Source organism: Scyliorhinus canicula, chromosome 15 (genome assembly GCF_902713615.1).
Source record: "Scyliorhinus canicula chromosome 15, sScyCan1.1, whole genome shotgun sequence".
In the NCBI taxonomy this organism is placed as follows: domain Eukaryota; kingdom Metazoa; phylum Chordata; class Chondrichthyes; order Carcharhiniformes; family Scyliorhinidae; genus Scyliorhinus; species Scyliorhinus canicula.
In genome coordinates, this window is record NC_052160.1 from 33294138 (window position 1) to 33314002 (window position 19865).

Genomic DNA, 19865 nt, shown 5'->3' on the forward strand with positions numbered 1-19865 from the left:
TCTTGAAGCAAAATAATTGCAGTTCGTGACTCTCCATTAAATGACTAGTTTACATTTTAAAAATATGGCAGTGAGTGTTTAAGAACACAGGTATTCTTAAATAAGTACAAGATTAAAAGTTAAAAGTGGAATGTTACCTCAGACAAGGTGCTAAAAATTTCCATCAAAATGGCAAATAAAAACTGACAAGGATACGGAATTATGTGTTTCAAACAGAAGACACATTCATGGCACATAAAATTTTCCACTTCAGTGAAATAAATAATCTCTGTTCCACCTGCCGAAGAAGTGTTGCAGCAGTAGGAAAAAAGCAACAGAAATACATAAATTGTTGCCTTTTAAAAATATATTTTATTACCAAAATAAAACTGCACTGCATTCATAAAATATATTTGTAAGGTACATCTCAGTTTAAAGTAATCTCAATCACAATAAATTATATTTAGCATTCAATTAATAGTTAAATGTTTAGCTGCAGTTGCATTAGAATATCAAGGCCTTTGAGGGTACAAAGGAAATTTACTAGGACAACAGCAGGAATGAGGGATTTCAGATTTGTGAGATAATAGAGGACGCTAGGATTGTTTTCCTTCAATCAGAGAACGTTAAGGAAATATTTAATTGAGGCTTTTAAAAAGTTTGAATGATGGTAAACAGTTTCCGCTGGCATGAAGCTCGATAACCAGAGGACACAAATTTAAGATAATTAGCAAAGGGACTGGGGGAGCGGGGGCAAATGAGGGGCAATTCATTTTACGCAGTGAGTCATTATGATCTGGAATACACTGCCTGAAAAATGTTGGAAGCAGGCACAATAGTAACTTTCTGAAGTGAAATGGATACATATTGAAAAGGAAAAACTGTAGCATTGGAGAGAAAGAGCAGATATGTATGAATAATTGGGTAGCTCGATCACACAGCTGGCAGTGGCATGGTAGACTGAATGGCCTCCTTTCACCTGTTTGATAAAATGCTTAAGCCTCTGACTCAATATGCAACTGTATTCCATTTCTTTTTGTCCAATGTTTAGGTTTTTTTTTTTAAAAAAGGTGGGAAATACAAGAATGAAAAAAGGAAATACATTTCATTTGTAAAGATTTTTGCCTGCAAATGTATTCATAATGATGTGCCGAAGTCCAACTCTTCTCTATTATTTTAGAGATGGTAGTCCTCTTACAATAACAGAAACATGTTGTTTAAATTAGTGGGAGCTATTTGATATAATCTGTTAAGTATCTTCACAGTATGAATTTCTCATATCTCTATTTCATTGGGATACATTTATCTAAAAAGTCAGTGCTTGTTAAAACAGCAGAGGAATCTGATTTCAATACATTTTTACAATGCTGGACATTGCTACAGTTATCAATACAGCACTGAACAATGTAAGGCAGTTCCTGCAGCTTCTATTTAAGCAAGTTGGCATGGTTTCTCTGCTAAAAGTCTTCAATAAACTAGTGCAATGAACAACACTCCTCAGCATGCACTTCAATCACAACAAACATTTTATTGCTGTGTGTTGCAGATAAGTGGCTCAGCAATAATTTTCCACAGTTCCTGGAATGAAAAGCACAAAAATCAATGCACTATTGAAAATGAAAATGCATGATGGCTTTTAAACAAATGACAAGCAAACTGAAGAATTAGTATTGTATAAATCAGATCACACATGACGTAAGTCAGTTGTGATATCTCCTTGCAAGCATTCACAAATACCCTAACCTTTGTGTGATATAAAACGTACTTAAGAGTACTGGTAATACAAAGTGAACATGAGAGAAAATAGGAGCTGGAGTAAGCCATTTGGCCCCTTGACCCTGCTCCACCACTCCATATGATCATTGCTGCTCCTCCACCTTAATGCCATATTCGGCCCCTCTCCCCATACCCCTCAATACCTTTTGCTGTCTGGATATCTATCGATTTCCTTAAATATATTCAGTGACTTGGCCTCCACAGACTTCCGTGGCAGAGAATTCCACAGATTCACCTCCTCTGAGTGAAGAAGTGCCTCCTCATCTCAGTCTTTGCTAGCCTACGCTGCATCCTGAGACTGTGCTCTTCTTCTAGACCTTGTTAGCCATAGTTGAGCTGCTTTCACTGTTGTGTTTTCGCACCACAAAGAATGTATAACTGTCGCAATGCATGAACTAATTCCTTAAATATTAGCCATTGCCTGTCCACCATCATGTCTGTTAATGAAGTTCCCCAATCTATAGCAACCAACTCACCCCTCATACCTTTGTATGTTTTCTTTGTTTAAAATTAGGGACCTAGCTTCAGATTGAAATATTTCATTTTGCATCCTAATGAAAAATTCTGTCATGTTATCATCACTCTTCCCTATGGTATCCTGCAGAAACAAAATTAATAATTAACCCCTTCTCACTGCACAATAGAAAATCTAGGATAGCCAACTTCCTAGTTGGATCCTCAATATACTGGTCCAAACAAACATCTTGTACAGGCTTCAGGAATTCACCTGCCACAGTATTATCACAAACGCCTGTAGATTAAAGTCACCTATGATTATGTAGCACCCTTGTTGCACACATCTCTAATTTCCAGTTTAACTACTTTACCACTACTGTTTGGAGGTCTATACACAGCTCCAGAATTTTCCGTCCCTTGTTCCTTCTTAACTCCAATCAGACTGATTCTACATCTAGATTTCCTGAGCCAACATCCTTTCTCACTTTTGCACTATATCTCCTTTACTAACAACACACCCCATCTCCTTTTTGCCTGTCTTTCCTAAATATCGAATACTCTTGTACATTCAGTTCCCAACCCTGGTTATCCTGCAATCATGTCTCCGTGAGCGCAATCATATCATGCCTGTTTACATCTATTTGCATTGTTAATTTGTTTACCTTATTGGAAATGCTCCATGTATTCAGATACAGTGGGAGGTTTCTCCGTCCCGCTGTACCAGATTTCTGGTGCAGCATGCCATCGGGATTCTCCGTTTCACCAGTTGGTCAATGGGGTTTCCCATTGTGGGGCAGCCCCATGCCGTTGGGAAGCCGTTGGGAAACCCCCGGGCTGCTGGCAAAATGGAGAATCCCGACGGCGGAGAATTCAGCAGTGTCTTTCAACTTGTCTTTACAGAATCCTGGATTTGTTACAGCACAGAAAGAGGCCATTTGGCCCAGTGTCTCTGCACCGGCTCTCCAAAAGAGCATTATGACTTAGTGCCATTCCCCTGCACCACTGCATCTTGTTTCTATTCAAGTAATCATCTAATGCCTTCTTGAATTGCTCGATTGAAGCCGCTTCCGCTACACTTCCAGGTAGTGCATTCCAGATCCGAACCATTCATTATGTGAAAAAAGTTTTCTCTCACATCACATTTGCTTCTTTTGCAAATTACTTTAAAGCTGTGCCCCCTCATTCTCGATTCTTTTAAAAGCGGGACAATTTTTACCTATCTACTCTTATTTATCCCCCTCATGATTCAGAACATTTCTATCTAATCTCCTCTTAGCCTTCTTCTCTCCAAGGAGAACAGTTGCAGCCTCTCCAATCTATCTTCGTAACTGAAGTTTCTCTGTTCTGGAAACATTCTTGCAAACCTCTTCTGCACTCCATCCAATACATTCACAACTTTCCTAGTGTAGCGCTCAGAACTGTACACGATATTCGAGCTGAAGTCTAAATAGTGTCTTGTATAAGTATAACCTCCTCTCTCTTGTATTCTATGCCCTTATAACACCCAGAATACTAACTGCTTTATTAACCGCTCTCTCCACCTGTCTTGCCACTTTCAATGATCTATGTAAATATGCACCCTGGTTCCTCGGGTCCTGCACCCCTTTAAGAATTTCATATTCAGGTTCCCATCCCCCCGTCATTCCAGCATAAACCCTCCTCCACAGTACTCGTGAATACCCCTTGAGGGATGTTTGTCCTCGTCCCTGTTGGGGTGCAACCCATCCAGCTTGCACAATTCCAACTTCCCCAGAATCGGTCCGAAAGCCTCACGAATCTGAATCCCTCCTGTCATCTCTCTAGCCAATTATTCATCTTGTCTATTCTCCTATTCCTGATTTCGCTAACACATAACACTGGGAGTCATTCTGAGATTACTACCTTTGAGATCCTGCTTTTTAAATTATTTGCTAGTTCCCTATATTCTGCTTGCACTGATAGTTTTATCCAAAAAGTACTTAAGAATGATTTAATAATAATTGTTTTTCCTTACAACATATAAAAAAAATCAAGTTAATTAGCGCTCACCCTTAAGTATTCAAGCTTTCACATCTCACCGTCAACTCTATTTCAAATAGCCCAATGTTTCAGAATTCTATTAATCTTGAAACAATCATGGAAATTGGCAATTATTTTATGCTAAATTAACATACCTGGAATTGAATAAATTTTCTCTTGGTGATCTTTGTTAGATTTTATCATTGCTTATCGTAAGTTGAGACAAAGTAGGAAGTATAAGTTAGGATGGAAGAATTCAATGTAATTTATCTCTGTGATATAGGTATAGTTACAAAAGAATAACGGAGAGAGGCAAAGAGACTGAAAGAAAATGTAACCCAATTTTGTTAAATTTTACTTCAAACTTTAACAATCAATACCTTGAAGGAATGATACCCCGCACTTGTAATAGCTTACTTTCAGTGTTCGAGAGGCAGTAATTAAAATGATACTTAAGATTTGAAATTACTTAGCTTTCTGTGGAAAATTTACTTTATATATACCAACTACTGGAAGTTCACACCACTCAATACATTAAATTTGAAACCAGACACTGAGACAATGCTTTTGCAAATCTAGCAGCACAGCAGTGCACATGTGACAGGAACATTCAATTTCCGAATTTAATCACATATCTACCCTTGCCTGGCGTTGCTGTTTTATTTCAACATAAATGATACCTACTGCTATTAGCCTCACTAATTTTGACAGCATCTTTTGTGCCATGATGTTTACAAGGATAATGCGTGTACAGTGTGGCATATTCCACTGACAAGGTTTCACAGTTTTGCTGAGACCACATAACTAACTGCGTTCATTAGAATAATTCTGAGATGAAATGGTGGACATCTGTCTCTGTAGATTGGGGATTATTTAAATTTAAACTTAAAGCGTTAGCTCTTTTGTAAGGCCGGAAAAATCTGCAGAAAGTGATTTGGGGATGGTTAATATGGTTCAATTCACTAGTGCAATCCCATTACAAGTGATTGACAGATGGGGAAATAGACATGATGAAGGCACTTGCTCGACATGTGCAGACATACAATAATTACTCCCCACTTAATAATACTTTGTGTTTTTGGTTTCAGAAGCCATTAATTCACTGCAAAGCAAAGAACTCAAAATAAGATCAGAAAAGACACCAATGATCACAGAAATTGCACTATTTTGCTCTTTGCATCTGTGTCAGCTCTCTAAAAGGAGCCTGGCAGCCCTTTGCCCTACTCTTTTCTTAAATCATTTAATTTTTTTTTGTTTAATTAGTTATACATTTTTCTTTTAAAAGTCTATTATTGATTCTGCTCCTATAATGGTTTTTGGTAGGGTCTTTCATATTCTAACAATTGTTTTGGTTGATTTAATGATGAAAATCTTTAATTTATGCCCTTTAGTTACTAATTTATTGTGGGTCAGTTAATTAGGTTGGCTGGATGGCTGGGCTGTGATGAGGAGTGACGCCAACTGCACTGGTTCAATTCCTGTACCAGCTGAGGTTATCCTTCTCAATCTTGCCCATCGCTTGACATGTAGTGACCCTTAGGGTAAATTACCAACAGTGGCCAATCACATACAAGGGGTGGGGCGGGGCAGGGCAGGGCCATGATTCAGCAACCTGCTACAAGCAAAGTTCTTCCTCACTGAGTGATATAATGACCAGGAAGAACATAGATTTAATTAAGGTAACAAAGTCTGCCCACGGATAGCAAACTATTTATATTACATAGTCCTGTCAGGACAACCAACATGCTCCCTGTTTGGGCCAGCCTATGTGCTCAATTTTATGAGCCCCGGCTGGATGGGCCTCCGCCCACTACTGGGGAAGCTTGTATTCTTCCCCACCGGGAAAGTAATTATGGTTTCCCCGTGGGCCTCACAGGAGTTATTACATAAAGCCACTCATCCTGTGTGCTCAGTTTTAAAATCAGCATTTGGACTAAACTTCAGTCTAATTCAAAGCCGTTATATTCAGTGCCACAATAATTTCAGTTAAAATGCTAATAGCTATTAGAAATGAAGATATACCAATCAATGCCAACCAGAAAAACAAAAAAAAATAAGTATTGCTGCACTGTATGAAAACAATCTCTCTTACATTTACTAAGTTAAACGTCAAATCTAAACACCAAAATTAGTTTATTGGAACGCATTGTACATGCTTATCATTGCGAGATGTGAATTTAATTTCACAGTCCTTAACAAGACATATAATTTATTTGTTTCCCTTTAATGACACGTGGTTTACACTGAAATAGTTTTGTGTTACACCCTGTAACTCTGTTACATTAGCCTATTGTGTATCAAATGATAGCAATATGTTTAATATTAGATAATGACTACACAAAGATTATTTTGGATGCTTGAATGGGAAATAATATCAACATAAAGTTTTACTGTCGTGATTAGATTGAAATGTTTCTTTATGTCAATTTATGATGCCTGACTGCAACACTGTCAAAATTATACCACGCAAGATCTTAATTGTGAACTGTGTTCTCTGTTGCTTCATGGAGGTAGATCGAGACTGCAATGTTCAGCAGATATTTGAAATAAAGTGTTCCTCACCTAACATTTACTTCAGATGTGATGTAACTTGCATCAGGCAGTACAGGACATTACAAAAATCAACTAGACCCCTCCTCTCCCCTGGGCCAAAACTAGTGCCTGAACAAAACCAAAAGTTTCACAAAGCAAAGTGCAGCCCATCGCCCCCTTTTGATATTCCCTTGGGGAGAAATGTCTGTGTATGGTGAGAAATTGCCAGCTTACTGCATCCCCGGTTGAAGGGGTCCTGTGGTGACATTTGGGGCTTGTCGGGTGGCTTGATGGAAGGGCATGTATGCGGGAGTGCAGGTGGCCACGGCACACTGGTACCGCAGCATAGCGGTTGTGAACCACTGGCTTACGGTTCCCTGGGACTGTGGTAAAAAATTTTTTTATTTTATTGCTGTTTGCAGAACTTTTCTGTCTGCAAATTGCTCCAAAACAACAATGCCAAAAACACCAGACTGGGCAGTGAAGCACTTTGAGGCATCGTGGGGCTATGAAAGGCATTATGTAAATGGCAATTCTTTATTTTCCTGACAGGCACAAGTGGTGTTCCTGATTCACTTAATCAAAAACCTTCATGATTTTTATAACACCATTAGATCTCTTTTTAATCTTCGTTCTAATAAAAAGTGCCCCAATTTCCTCTACATTCCTCTTAAAGTACTCTAATATCTAGTGTTATCATATCTTCAGTGCCTTCTACTTGGCTGCGATATTTCTCTAAAATAGGACATGCAAAACTCGACAGCATAGCCAAAGACTTACGCATGATCAGTATTATCTCTGATTTTGTACTTAATGCATCCCTTCACAGTGCACATGAGCTCTAAAACTGTATTTCTACTGCACTGCGATCTCCGAATTATTTCTCTCATTTTTGTCAATACTTTACTAGAGTTGAAAAGGGGACAGATTAAGTATATTTCAAGAAGGTGAAAAGAAAAGTTAGGTACTGAAGACTGACAGTCAATGGGAAATATGGGGATAAAGTTGATTATAACTATTATGCCTGTAGGAAGCTTTTGTGGCTGCATATTACTTCTGCTAATTTTCTCTTTGGCTCGATCTTAGCCATCCAATCCCTTTTATAGGCCAGAATTCTCCGGCCATTTGTTGGTGGCGGGATTCTCTGCTCCTGCCTGCAACGCCTGCTCGCCCCTGGGATTCCTGGTGCTGTAGGGTGGCTTCAACGGGAATTCCCATTGACAGCGGCGGGAGCAGAGAATTCTGATGCCAGCAAACGGTGCGCCACCTCCCGCTGCTGGAAAACATGTGGATGGGAGGCCAGAGAATCCTGTCTATAAATTTTCCTACTTCTTTTATAGTAGTGCCCACATTCCTTTTTATATGTCCTAAAAGCCTGTTTGCTGAAAATTTGACTTTATCCCCATATTTTCCCATTGACTGTCAGTCTTCAATACATTCCTTTTCTTTTCACCCTCTTGAAATATACTTAATCTCTTCCCTTTTCAACTCCAGCTAAATATTTCCTATTGCTACACCATGACTACATTTGCCAACTGCTTGCTCCATTTCATTGGAAGGTTCCTCTTTTCCTCAATATTTTGTTTCCTCCTCCTTCACACCTCATTCAATTTCTAACCTAAACTGATAGCCTAACAAATTGATAAATCATAAGCTCACATTCTTAATAGCAGTAAAAATTGAAATATTTGTGCAGTGTTCTGCTGCTCACCCAATCTAAAGTGTAAAAGGCCTGTAGAATATTGCCACGGGTAATCAAAATGCCAATAATCAGAACATCAATAATTCAAGTTCCGGAGAACTGAATCATTCCATATCCCCCTCCAAGTTTAATAACACTTACCAATTGTTCCACTCGTTCATAAAAGAGAAACTGAGGAAAAATGAGTTTGATAGGTTCGACAATAAATTTAGTTTTCCCATCATTGATGTTTTCCAAGTCAGCCAAACACAATCGGAAATGATCATATGCATCACATGTAACATCCATTTTTCTCAAGGTAAAGTTTAGCCTGAAAAAAAAAATTAGAATTGAGCTTTAAGAAAATATTTAGTTCTAAACTTGCTGCTAGAGAAATGTCTAATGATTCATTAGAGTTAAAAAAGAACAGACATCCAAGGAATTTGTGATTTGAATAGTTTAGTACTTTTGCTCCTTAATAGCTAGATGCAGAACTTTCCTTATAAAGGATATATCTAGCTGCCCAGGTCTCTTTATATACCATTTTCAGGGGCAAAACATCCTTAAATTCCTGGGAGTAATGCCAGTAGTGCATACTGGGGAAAAACGTTTTTCCAAAATCTGTTGTCAATGGGCCAGTTTCCCTATTGTTAGCAAATGATTGGAAAATATACCCAAATGCAATTGTTCATTCACTACATTTTTGTGGAAAGGTGTTTGCTTGTGTCAAAATTAATTGGTTTGTTCAAAATCTCTTTGTGGGTTTGGACAGACAAAATCAAAGTTTTAAACTAACAAATGACCAGTACAGAATCATTGACATGACAAAATAGATATTAGAGAAATTAGACCATCATTGTATTCCTTCCTCCATTAAGATTAACGGAAGTTAAAATTAGTTTTAAGGATATTACACTGTTTGATTTGTCCAAGTTCCCACCTTTCCAATGTTTGATGGCATGAGCTAATATTGGGTTTCTTTTCATAATTAATAGACTCCTGATAAAAAGGGAACTTTTATTGCATTACTAATCAGCAGAGCATCAAGAACCACTGGAATGGTATCTTGCCCGCCAAGATGAAACCTGATAGGTTTATTGTCACGTCTTCTTCATGAGGCTCTTGTTATTAAAACCTTCCCAAAACATCTGGCTTGCTGTATTTTGCAGAAATGATATCCCAAAACCATGTCTATCAGTGCCAACACTCCGCTCTGGACTAAATTGTGCAAAAGTGTTAATCCAGAAAACTAACAAATTAGGAAGCAGCATCAAAAAACTGTTGGCAACTCAAGAACAATCCTTTAATACATATTAATTCTGAAGATGCAGCAGATCACAGGCTTGACTTAACTTTAGACATACGCAATATTCCATCACTTATTTGTCAGACGATTGTGAGAAACATGGGGCGAGATTCTCCAATAATGGGGCTTTGTCCCCACACCGGCATGAAAAGTGGCGCCAACCACTCCGGTGTCGACGGCCGCCGATAATGGCGTATGCTCCCCTTCCTAGGGGGCTAGGTTGGCGCTGGAGTGGTCCCTGCAGCTCCAGCCGGCGCAGAACGGCCGGCACGAGTTTGCGCATGCGCGGAATGGCCGGCATGATTCCGTGCATGAGCGGGGGTTCCCCTCTCCGCGCTGGCCCCCGGGCAATATGGCAGAGTCCTACAGGGGCCCGGCGTGGAAAAACATAGGCCCCCACGGAACCAGCCTGCCCGCAGGTCGATAGGCTCCGATAGGCCAGGTCACCGTGGTACCCCCCACCCCCCAGGGTCATATTCTCCCCTACCCCCTCCAGGACAGCCCCTGCAGACACACCTTCCAGGTCCCGCAGTGTGACCCATGCCGGCGGGACTCGGATGAACCCAGCGGCCACTCGGCTCGTTGGGGACTGGAGAATCGCCGAGGGGGTGTGCTTTCAAAGGCCCCCGACCAGCGCGGCGAGAAACTGGAAGCCAGCGTTGGGGCGCGATTCTCGCGTCCCCCCGGGGATTCTCCGTCCCGGATCGGGGTCGGAAAATCTCAGCCCATGTGATTTTCCCCCTCATTCCCTGTTCAAATATTGCATGTACTATGGATCTGTATTGGTACTACGGCTTTTTTGTAAACTACAGTTTGATGTGGCAGTAAAATTTGCTAGTGGACATTGCTGAGGATCCCAGGGGAAAGGACTGTTCTTTTTCAGCAATTTTGGAATTCCTGACTGCTGAAAGGATTTGGATCCACTGTTGCAACAGCCTTCAAACTGAATTTTATAAGCTATTGCATCAGTCAAAATATTGTGAACAACAGCTTATTGTGCCCATCCATTTTGATTCCTTTTTAAAGACTACAAGGTCAAGACTGCAGACTCCACCTGGAGAGAAGGGCACAAACTGCAACAGGCAGGAAAATGCCAAGGCAATGGCACGGTGAAGATGCAGAGAAATTAAAAAATCTGTGGCCACAGTTACCAGGCCATCATTGTGGAGGGAAACTGCATCGCCACCAAAGCTGCCTCCTAATGCTGGTAAGATTCCACCCAAATTTCTTGCCTATTTTCATAAACTTTCCAAGCAGTCAATCACCAAAGAATCTGGTCAAGGTAGTCCATTTGTGCAACGCGAAAAATACCAATGGACACATTTAAAACAATTTGCAATTAGCAAATGTAGCTCAACTATATTTTTCAGTATTGCACTGATGCTGTCATTATGTGAAGACTTGTGCAAATAATTCTTCCACTGTTGTGTAAACTGGTTCTTTTGCTTGGCATGACAGATTCCACAATAGCACAAAATTGCTGTTCACATGGATCTTGGACAATGACAACTTTAATTTACAACTCTAAAGTCTCTGGAAGGCTCTCCTGGGCTTTAATGCTAAAGGGAAAGCTCAGAGAACAGAAATAAAATTAATAATTGTGGTGCAACCAAGAGTTGACAGCACTTAATTTCAGTTTCTACTGCCTCATTTATTTTACAGTGCAGCTGCTGTATGTTTCACGTAGAGATCAAATGTAATGGCCCAAAGGCCATTTTCACTCGAGGACAGATAAGTATCATTAAAAAAAAACAAAAGACAATTTTGGAAACCTGACTTTCTAATCAGATGTAAGAAAAGGCCTGTTTTAAAGACAGCAGAATTATATGCTCCAGGGATCTGTATATGATCTGGAACCATTGCGCTACTTGTTGAAAAATCCCTACGTAGGCTTCAGGAAAATACAGTGTCACGTTTAGCTTAGATGCTTTCAATGGTCAGACAACTAGCCAGTGCTCAATGTCTAGGTTCACACATGGAGAATAGCCATTTGGACAAAGTACAGAAGGATGATTAGTATCAAACAGAATTATATCCAGTTGAGTGATCACCTACAGGAGAGGAAGATTGGAGAAAAGGGAAGAAAACTGGCAAGAGATATCGATCAAGGACATTGTTTAGGCTGTAGTTACAATAAGATGCAATCTATTTATAAGTTGAAATATTTTCCTTAAAAAATGAAATAAAGTAATTATGAATTAGGAACCAATTATATTCATATAAGATTAATTACATAAAATTCAACAAAATATATTGATGTTAGATCAGACTGTCCATAAATTCCCTGCCATTTTACTTCGTGGTGCACGGAATTATTTTATTGTTAATAAGAATAAAATCCAATTAATGTGACAAATGTGCTGGTTTCCATTTTGTTTTGATGAACTAATCTAATCCACAATTTCCTTTCAGCTCAGCCCACATAAGTTTAAATACAACCAAGATTTAAAGTTCACTTTTGACATGCGTAGAAGGCTCGAGTGAGAGAGAATGGGAACTTAATACAAGTTTCTACTGATTGTAAATTCATAAGCATAAAACTTACCATGACATTAATTAAAATTTTATCCATAATGTTGTAATAGGACAATCCTCACACCAAATCTACATCTGTGTTAACATAAGTTTTGTGGATAAAGAACATTAAGCAACCAAATGCAATTATGGCTCTCGTACTGTAGAAATGTCTTACGTTTTTTGTGCCAGCACTCCATTGATGGTAAACACCAACAGTGCTTAGCTGTCTCTCATTTTTCATTTTTACCTTGTGTGGCTAGGCCATACTTGCTGCATTAAAAAGGTTTGTTCTTGTTTATTTAAAAACTTACAGTGCCATCCTGCAAACAACTGCAATGCAGACTATACATTCTTCTAATTAATCTGACTTAAGAGGCATCACTTTGATACATTTCTCTCGCGCTGGCGAAGCAAGTAAAACAGCAGCAGCTTTAGAAAAGGTGAGATTAGAGATAAGGCACCTTACTCTACAGAGTAAATTTCAATTTGGATTTGGTCCTTACTACACCTGGCCTGGAAGGATCTGACACTGACATCCAATGCCACGATTGAAAAATGTTCTGTTCCTAATCACCAACATTACTGCTTTTTAACTCCAAAAGAAAATTAACCTTAATTGAGTCTTGGCCAAACCATAGCCCACAAGACAAATCTGGCTTGCAACATGAACTCACCGGGTCTGTGGAGCTTCAGCTTTTTCTCCCTGCATAGTGGAAACAGCTGATCTTCAGATAGGTTCACTGGGTTTCCAAAAACAAAAAAAAAGTGCTGCACTCCTCCTTTTCATAGATCTGCTTGAGGAATGTACAATATTGGAAGCCCAGAACTACGGTGGAAAACAGTGCTGCTAGCGATAATGCCTGTGGCTGTACCTATGCCTGGACTGGCAGTGTATTTCCAGATGTCCAAATTTCTACTGTTAGTGCTCACCTCTCGCTGTCGCTCTGTAGTGGAGTGGGAAGAAATGAATCAGCCTGCTTTGGGGAAACTGACTGATCAAATCTACAAAGGCTAAGTGAGATTGCTAGTAATTCTGTCCCTTGCATGGTTAACTTCCAACGAAGTTCCAACTTAAACCCTCATCCCAGTAACATAGCTGACATCCCTTTTCATTATGTGTCTAATGCTGAACATCCAGGTAAAGAGGTAAAGAGAAAAATAAAAACAAAAGCATAAGAAAGGGGAAAAAAAATAAGAGTAGAAAGAATTAGAGACACGAGTGAAAACAAGGAGAGGAAGAGGCATAAAGGCAAAGGAAGAAAGCTCAACAATGGTGCATAAAAAGATGGGCAGGGACCTGAAGGGAGGAAGGAGAGAGCAATGAAAGATTAATTTACAATATAACTTTGGCATTGGAACAGTTTGTATTTCACATGCACAGTTATGGTGTAAGTTCATCCTTAATCAGAAGCAGCTTACTCACTGGCTGCAATACAACAAAACCTCAACTACTCAAAAAGGTTGGATACTCTGCCTGAGCTGATTTGAACAGTAGCATTGACAAAAACTTGCATTAAACAACTTTCACTCTGCAGGACAGCAAGAACTTGATGAACTTATATTCTCTACTTACTGTATGTTTATTAATTTTAGCAAGAAGAATACTGGCTAACAGTAATTTTTGACGTAAAATAAATAGGATTCTATATACGTTGCCAATACCTTTTTTGCAAGATTTTCACCATAACCATGAAAAGGCAGTTTTTAGTCAGTTCTTGTGAATTTCCTTCTTAGACTTACCGTTTCTCTACGGAAAGATATATGGTGCTTGGATTTTTCAAATTACTCAAAATTCTGTAGATTGTCTGAAAAAATGCATCTGTCAAATTATCATCATAGAATACTGGAAAAAAAATGGAAAAGGATAAATTTAATGAAGTGTAAATGGAACTGAGTGCCTCACCCACATGCTCAATGCTCACACTAAAAATGAACACAACCCAAAATGACTCCACTTCAGACTTTTAAGGCCACTTGACAACCACTACAGATGCTTCAATCCAATATGTTGACGAGATGAGATACTGATACAAACGAGCGAACAAATCCAGAATCAAAGGTGTAAGAATGTGTGGTGTTTGTTCTGCACTCTTCTACTAAAGATGAGAGTTGAAGCATTATGGAATGTGTATGAGATTAGATTGGATGGCATGGTTGCACAGTGGTTAGCACTGCTGCCTCACAGTGCTAGGGACCCAGTTTCGATTCAGGCTTTGAGTGGTTGTCTGTGGGTAGTTTGCATGTTCTCCCCATGTCTGCATGGGTTTCCCACAGCCCAAAGATGTGCAGGCCAAAGTCAATACGTGGGGTAACGGGAATAGGGCGTGGATGTGGGCCTAGGTAGATTGTTCATTCGGAGGGTAGGTGCAGACTAGATGCGCTGAGTGGCTCCTTCTGTATTGTAGGCATTCCATGGATTCTATGGTACATTTCCTTTGAAGGGTATCAGAAACTGTACAATACATGCATCAGATTGCATACTGCCATGGATCCCTCACCATTAGATATACACAGAGAGTTTGCTTTAACCCGTGTTCATGTTGGTAGCCCTTTAAATGACTCCTTGTGAAAGAGTCCTTTAGAGTAGATTCTGAAATGGAGGGCATCTCTTCAGCCTCTATTCTGATGGATCACTTCAGATATGGAACACCACGCACTCCTTCCCAGCTTAATTATTCTTAGCTTGCCCTTTTGGAAAGGTTAAAATAAACTTTGTACTTTAAAACAAAAGTGTGCATCAATGGAAAGAAACAAAGACAATGTTAATGATTGTTATTTGCTGAAAAAGGCTCAGAATTGAATGGGCAAAAATGGAAACCTGCTGCAGGCACAGACCAATCATCCATGTGACCAAAGATACAAGAAAACAAGAAAAAAAAAACTTGTATTCAAGTCTCTTTAGCAAACTTGTGAAGACAAAGCTGACAGTCAAAAACTGTGGTTAAAACTGAAATAGAAAACCAATTGACAAACGAGAGAACTAATCCTGAGCAATAATTAGACACTCGGGCAAATGGCAGGAGAGAAAAGCACTAAAGACTGGTCTGAAGTTATAATTTTGATAATGGAACAAGGGAGGTGAAGCCTTTCTGGGTCAAGCCTTAATTGGTAAAATGCATATTTTCCCTATGGGATTAAAGTGGAAGTTGCAGCGTGGATACGATATTGTTAAGAGACACAAGTAGTGAGTAGTAATGAATATTTACTAATCAGAAAGGAGTCATTGAGTCATAGAATCATAACAGCACAGAAAAAGGCCCTTTGGCCCATCGTGTCTGCGCCAGTCAGAAACAACCTAAATATTCGAATCCCATTTTCCAGCACTTGGCCCAAAGCCTTGTGTGCCTTGAGATCGCAAGTGCACATCTAAATACTTCTTAAATGTTATGAAGGTCTCTGCCTCCACCACCCTTTCAGGCAGCGAGTTCCAAACTCCCACCACCCTCTGGGTAAATAGGTTTTTCCTCACATACCCTCTAAACTTCCTGCCCCTTGCCCACCTGCCCCTTACCTTAAATCTATGTCCCATAGTCACTGATTCCTCCACCAAGGGGAAACGTTTCTTCTTGTCTACTCTATCTAAGCCCCTCATAAATTTATGCATCTCAAGCATATCCCCTCTTAGTCTCTTCTGCTCCAAGAGAAACAATCCAGGTCTATCCAATCTCTTTTTTCTAACCAAAACTCTCCAGCCCAGGCAACATCCTGGTAAATCTCCTCTGCACCCTTTCCAGTGCTATCACATCCCTCCTATAATGTGGATTCCAGAACTGCACACAATATTCTAGCTGTGGCCTAACCAATGATTTATTCAGTTCCAGCATGACCTCCCTGCTCTTAAACTCTATATCTTGGATAATATAGGTAAGTATGCCATATGCCTTCTTAACCACTGTATCGACCTGCTCTGCTACATTAAGGGACTAGTGTACATGCACACCAAGGTCCCTCTGATCCTGGGTACTTCCCAGCGTCTTGCCGTTTATCACGTATTCCCTTGCCTTGTTTGTCCTGCCCAAGTACATTACCTCACACTTATCCGGATTGAATTCAATTTGCCACTGATAAACCCATCTGACCAGTCCGTCTATATTCTCCTGTAATCAATGGCTTCCTTCTCACTATTTACCACCCCATTAAATTTCATATCATCTCCAAACTTACTGATCAACCCTCCCACATTCACATCTAAATCATTTATACAAACCACAAACAGCAAAGGCACCGACACTGATCCATGTGGGAGCCCACTGGACACAGGCTTCCAGTCAGAAAAAGGAGAGAAATATACAGTGGAGTCTCCTAGGGGAGACCACTCCACTTTCTGATAAACATTAATGACCTGGATCCTGGAATAAAGAGCATAATTTCAAATTTTTCAGGCAATAGAGATTTAAATTACAATGAACAGGAGGAAAGTAGGAGACACCAGGAGGACACAGATTGATAGAACAAGGGCAAAGTGATTAAGACCAAAGTGCAACAATAAAAACTATTTCAGCTTCTAAGATTGTGCTTGACAGACGATGTGTGCCACATGCATTATGACAGATACTACTAGGAAGTGACAGATTGACAACTTGGAGGCTCATAATGGAGATGGTGGCGCTTGATGGAAGATCATAGAATTTACAGTGCAGAAGGAGGTCATTCAGCCCATCGAGTCTGCACCAGACCTTGGAAAGAGCCCCCTACCCACGCCAACACCTCCACTCTATCCCCGCAACTCAGTAACCCCACCCAACCTTTTTGGCCGCTCAGGGCAATTTAGCATGGTCAATCTACCTAACCTGCACATCTTTGGACTGTGGGAGGAGCACCGGGAGGAAACCCATGCAGACACGGGGAGAACATGCAGACTCCACAGACATAATAATAAAGTGACAATAGGCAGTGTGGTGTCACCAGGGACCAGGGGCTGTGTGCTGGAAGGCTGGTACTTTTCTCATAATACTCTTCAGTTTCTGGCCAGAAGTCACATGGTAGACTGGGGAAACACATATCAGGAACCTGTGCGACAAGGATCAGCGGTGTGGCCTTACCAGACTATATAAGCAGAGCACTGAGTCCTGTTAGGTGCGGAAGCCAATTTGGGGAAGGTGCCTTGGAGAGTGAAGAATTTGCTGCGTGCATACTGCTTGTTTGTGGCTCTGCAAAAACCCAGATTTGTACGGTGTTGAGTTTTCCTTGGGAAATGGATTAGCCGCCCAGGCTTAAATAGAGATATACAGTGTGTAAAGTTAGGCTCAGAGAAGAGCTCAGTGTTTATTTTCTTTCTTTTCTGTTTTGCTGAGCACCTGAAGACTTTTAAATAAACAATCCTTTGTTTTTGTACTTGGACAACTAATTCAACCATTGTCCTGAGTAAACTCCACCTTGCCTATCACCATCCTCAGCCCCTTGCGACATCACAACAGATAACTGTGGAAACTGGAATAAAATTAGACGGTGGGATTAAATGGAAATTCTGAGTGGTAAAGGAGACAGTACAATGATTACATTTTGTGGCTCCTGAGCTGTGCGTGGATTTGAGCAATTGACTTATTCAGCTATCCTTGGTCAAACTGGATAAGGCAGGAAAAAACCTAGCAGGGCATGTCACTATTTTTACATTTATAGGATTCTAGTGGATCTCCTGCAGCACTGTTCAAAATGAAATTAGAGGGTGTGCCATTTAGAAGGCCAGGAACATTATACAATCTAATCTACAATGTATCAGGTGCTGCTAAAGCTCAGCTGTGTGTAACAAAGAATAATTGTTGTTTCTTCTTTGATAAGTTAGACACTGCTTGCAATCTTCAAATAACAAAATGATTGTGAGAGTATCCAGCGCTCACCACTTTGAAACAATCATTTGGACAGCAACTTCTGCTGACTTTACATGCAGCTAAATGTGCAAATCAGAAAGTTGCCTTCCGGTACTTCACGGAGATATTCACCATTAAAACTAATTGAATGGTGTGAAGTTGTTGTACTTGGGTGATACATTCCTAGAGCAGGAAGAATTTGGGCTTGCCTATTCAATTTTCTTCTCTTCATATTGGTCTGTGTATAGGATTTGACATTGATACTTCCTGGTTCAGATTCTGTACTGCTCATTAATGATTCTTCAATCTGATTGGTCAATCACATGGTTGCTTGCCCCATTTGTAGAGTTCCAACATTCCTTGCAGAGTGAGCTTTGGCCAAATGACTTTCTAATTACAAAGCTCTCCAGTGCAAAGTCATAAAGAGTCTGTGGACAAGTATAATTGGGACATTTGGCTAGTGTTGTTCATTTGCGCCAACTGCAAAATCAGATCCATTCTGTTCATTGCAGTCACTCGGAGCATAGCATTTTGTCAAGCATTAATTTTTCAGTATAATCAGCATAGAGTCATAGAGATTTACAGTGCAGAAAGAGGCCCTTCGGCCTATTGCATCCATGCTGATCATCAAGCACATACCTACTCCAATCCCATTTTCCAGCACTTGGTCGTGACCTTGTATGCAATGACATTTAATAATAATCTTTTAATAATCTTCTTTTGTCACATGTAGGCTTACATTAACACTGCAATGAAGTTACTGTGAAAAGCCCCTAGTCGCCACATTCCGGCGCCTATTCGGGTACAGAGAGGGAGAATTCAGAATGTCCAAATTTCCTAACAGCACATCTTTCAGGACTTGTGGGAGGAAACCGGAGCACTCGGGAGGAAACCCACAAAGACACGGGGAGAACGTGCAGACTCCACACAGATAGTGACCCAAGCCGGGAACAAACCTGGGACCCTGGAGCTGTGAAGCAACAATGTTACCCACTGGGCTACTGTGCTGCCCTCAAGTGCAGATCTAAACACTCTTAAAACTTATGAGGGGCCGCCTCTTCTACCACTCTTTCAGGCAGTGAGTTCCATACTCCAACCACCCTCTGGGTGAAAAGGTTTTCCTCACATCTCCTCTAAACCTCCTGCCCATCTCAATAACTATCCCAATTTCCTTGAATTTTCCAATGTGCTTCAATTTTACACGCTAATCTCTTACGTGGGACATTGTTGAAAGACTTCCGAAAGTCCAAATAAATCATCTCCACTGTCTGGCTCCCTTTCATCAACTCTACTGATTACATCCCTGAAGAATTCCAGTAGATTTGTCATGCATGACTTCCCTTCGTAAATCCATGCTTACTCTGTCCGATCCTGCCACTGTTTTCCAACTGCTCTACTATTAAATCTTTTATAATGAATTCTAGCATTTTCCCCACTACTGACGTCAGGCTGACTGGTCTATAATTCCGTTTTCTCTCCGCCTCCCTCTTTAAATAGTGGGGTTACATTAGCTACCCTCCAATCCATAGGAATTGTTCCACAATCTATAGAATCTTGGAAGATGACCATTATCCTCTATTTCAAGGGCCACTGTCTTAAGTACTCTGAGATGTAGAATATCAGGCCCTGGGTATTTATTGGTCTTCAATCCCATCAATTTCCCCAACACAATTTCCCTACTAATACGGATTTTGTTCAATTCTTCCCTCTCACTAAACCCTGTGTTCCCCAACATTTCTGATACATTATTTGTATCCTCCTTAGTGAAGACATAACCAAAGTATGTGTTTAGTTGGTCAGCAATTTTGTTGTT

At 40.2% G+C, this 19865-nt stretch overlaps 1 protein-coding gene across 4 annotated transcripts in view; it reads right to left on the minus strand.

Annotated features, from left to right (window-relative positions):
- Window positions 1-331: 331 nt before the first annotated feature.
- mettl22 (methyltransferase like 22) overlaps window positions 332-19865 on the minus strand; it is a 69003-nt gene continuing 49469 nt past the window's right edge. For all 4 annotated transcript variants that reach the window (XM_038821039.1, XM_038821038.1, XM_038821036.1 and 1 more), the window contains 3 exons: window positions 13986-14088; window positions 8585-8753; window positions 332-1557 (listed from right to left, as the gene is read on the minus strand). In XM_038821039.1, coding sequence (XP_038676967.1) covers window positions 1507-1557; window positions 8585-8753; window positions 13986-14088 — 323 coding nt within the window. In that variant the 3' untranslated portion in view covers window positions 332-1506. The remainder of the gene's footprint in view (window positions 1558-8584; window positions 8754-13985; window positions 14089-19865) is intronic.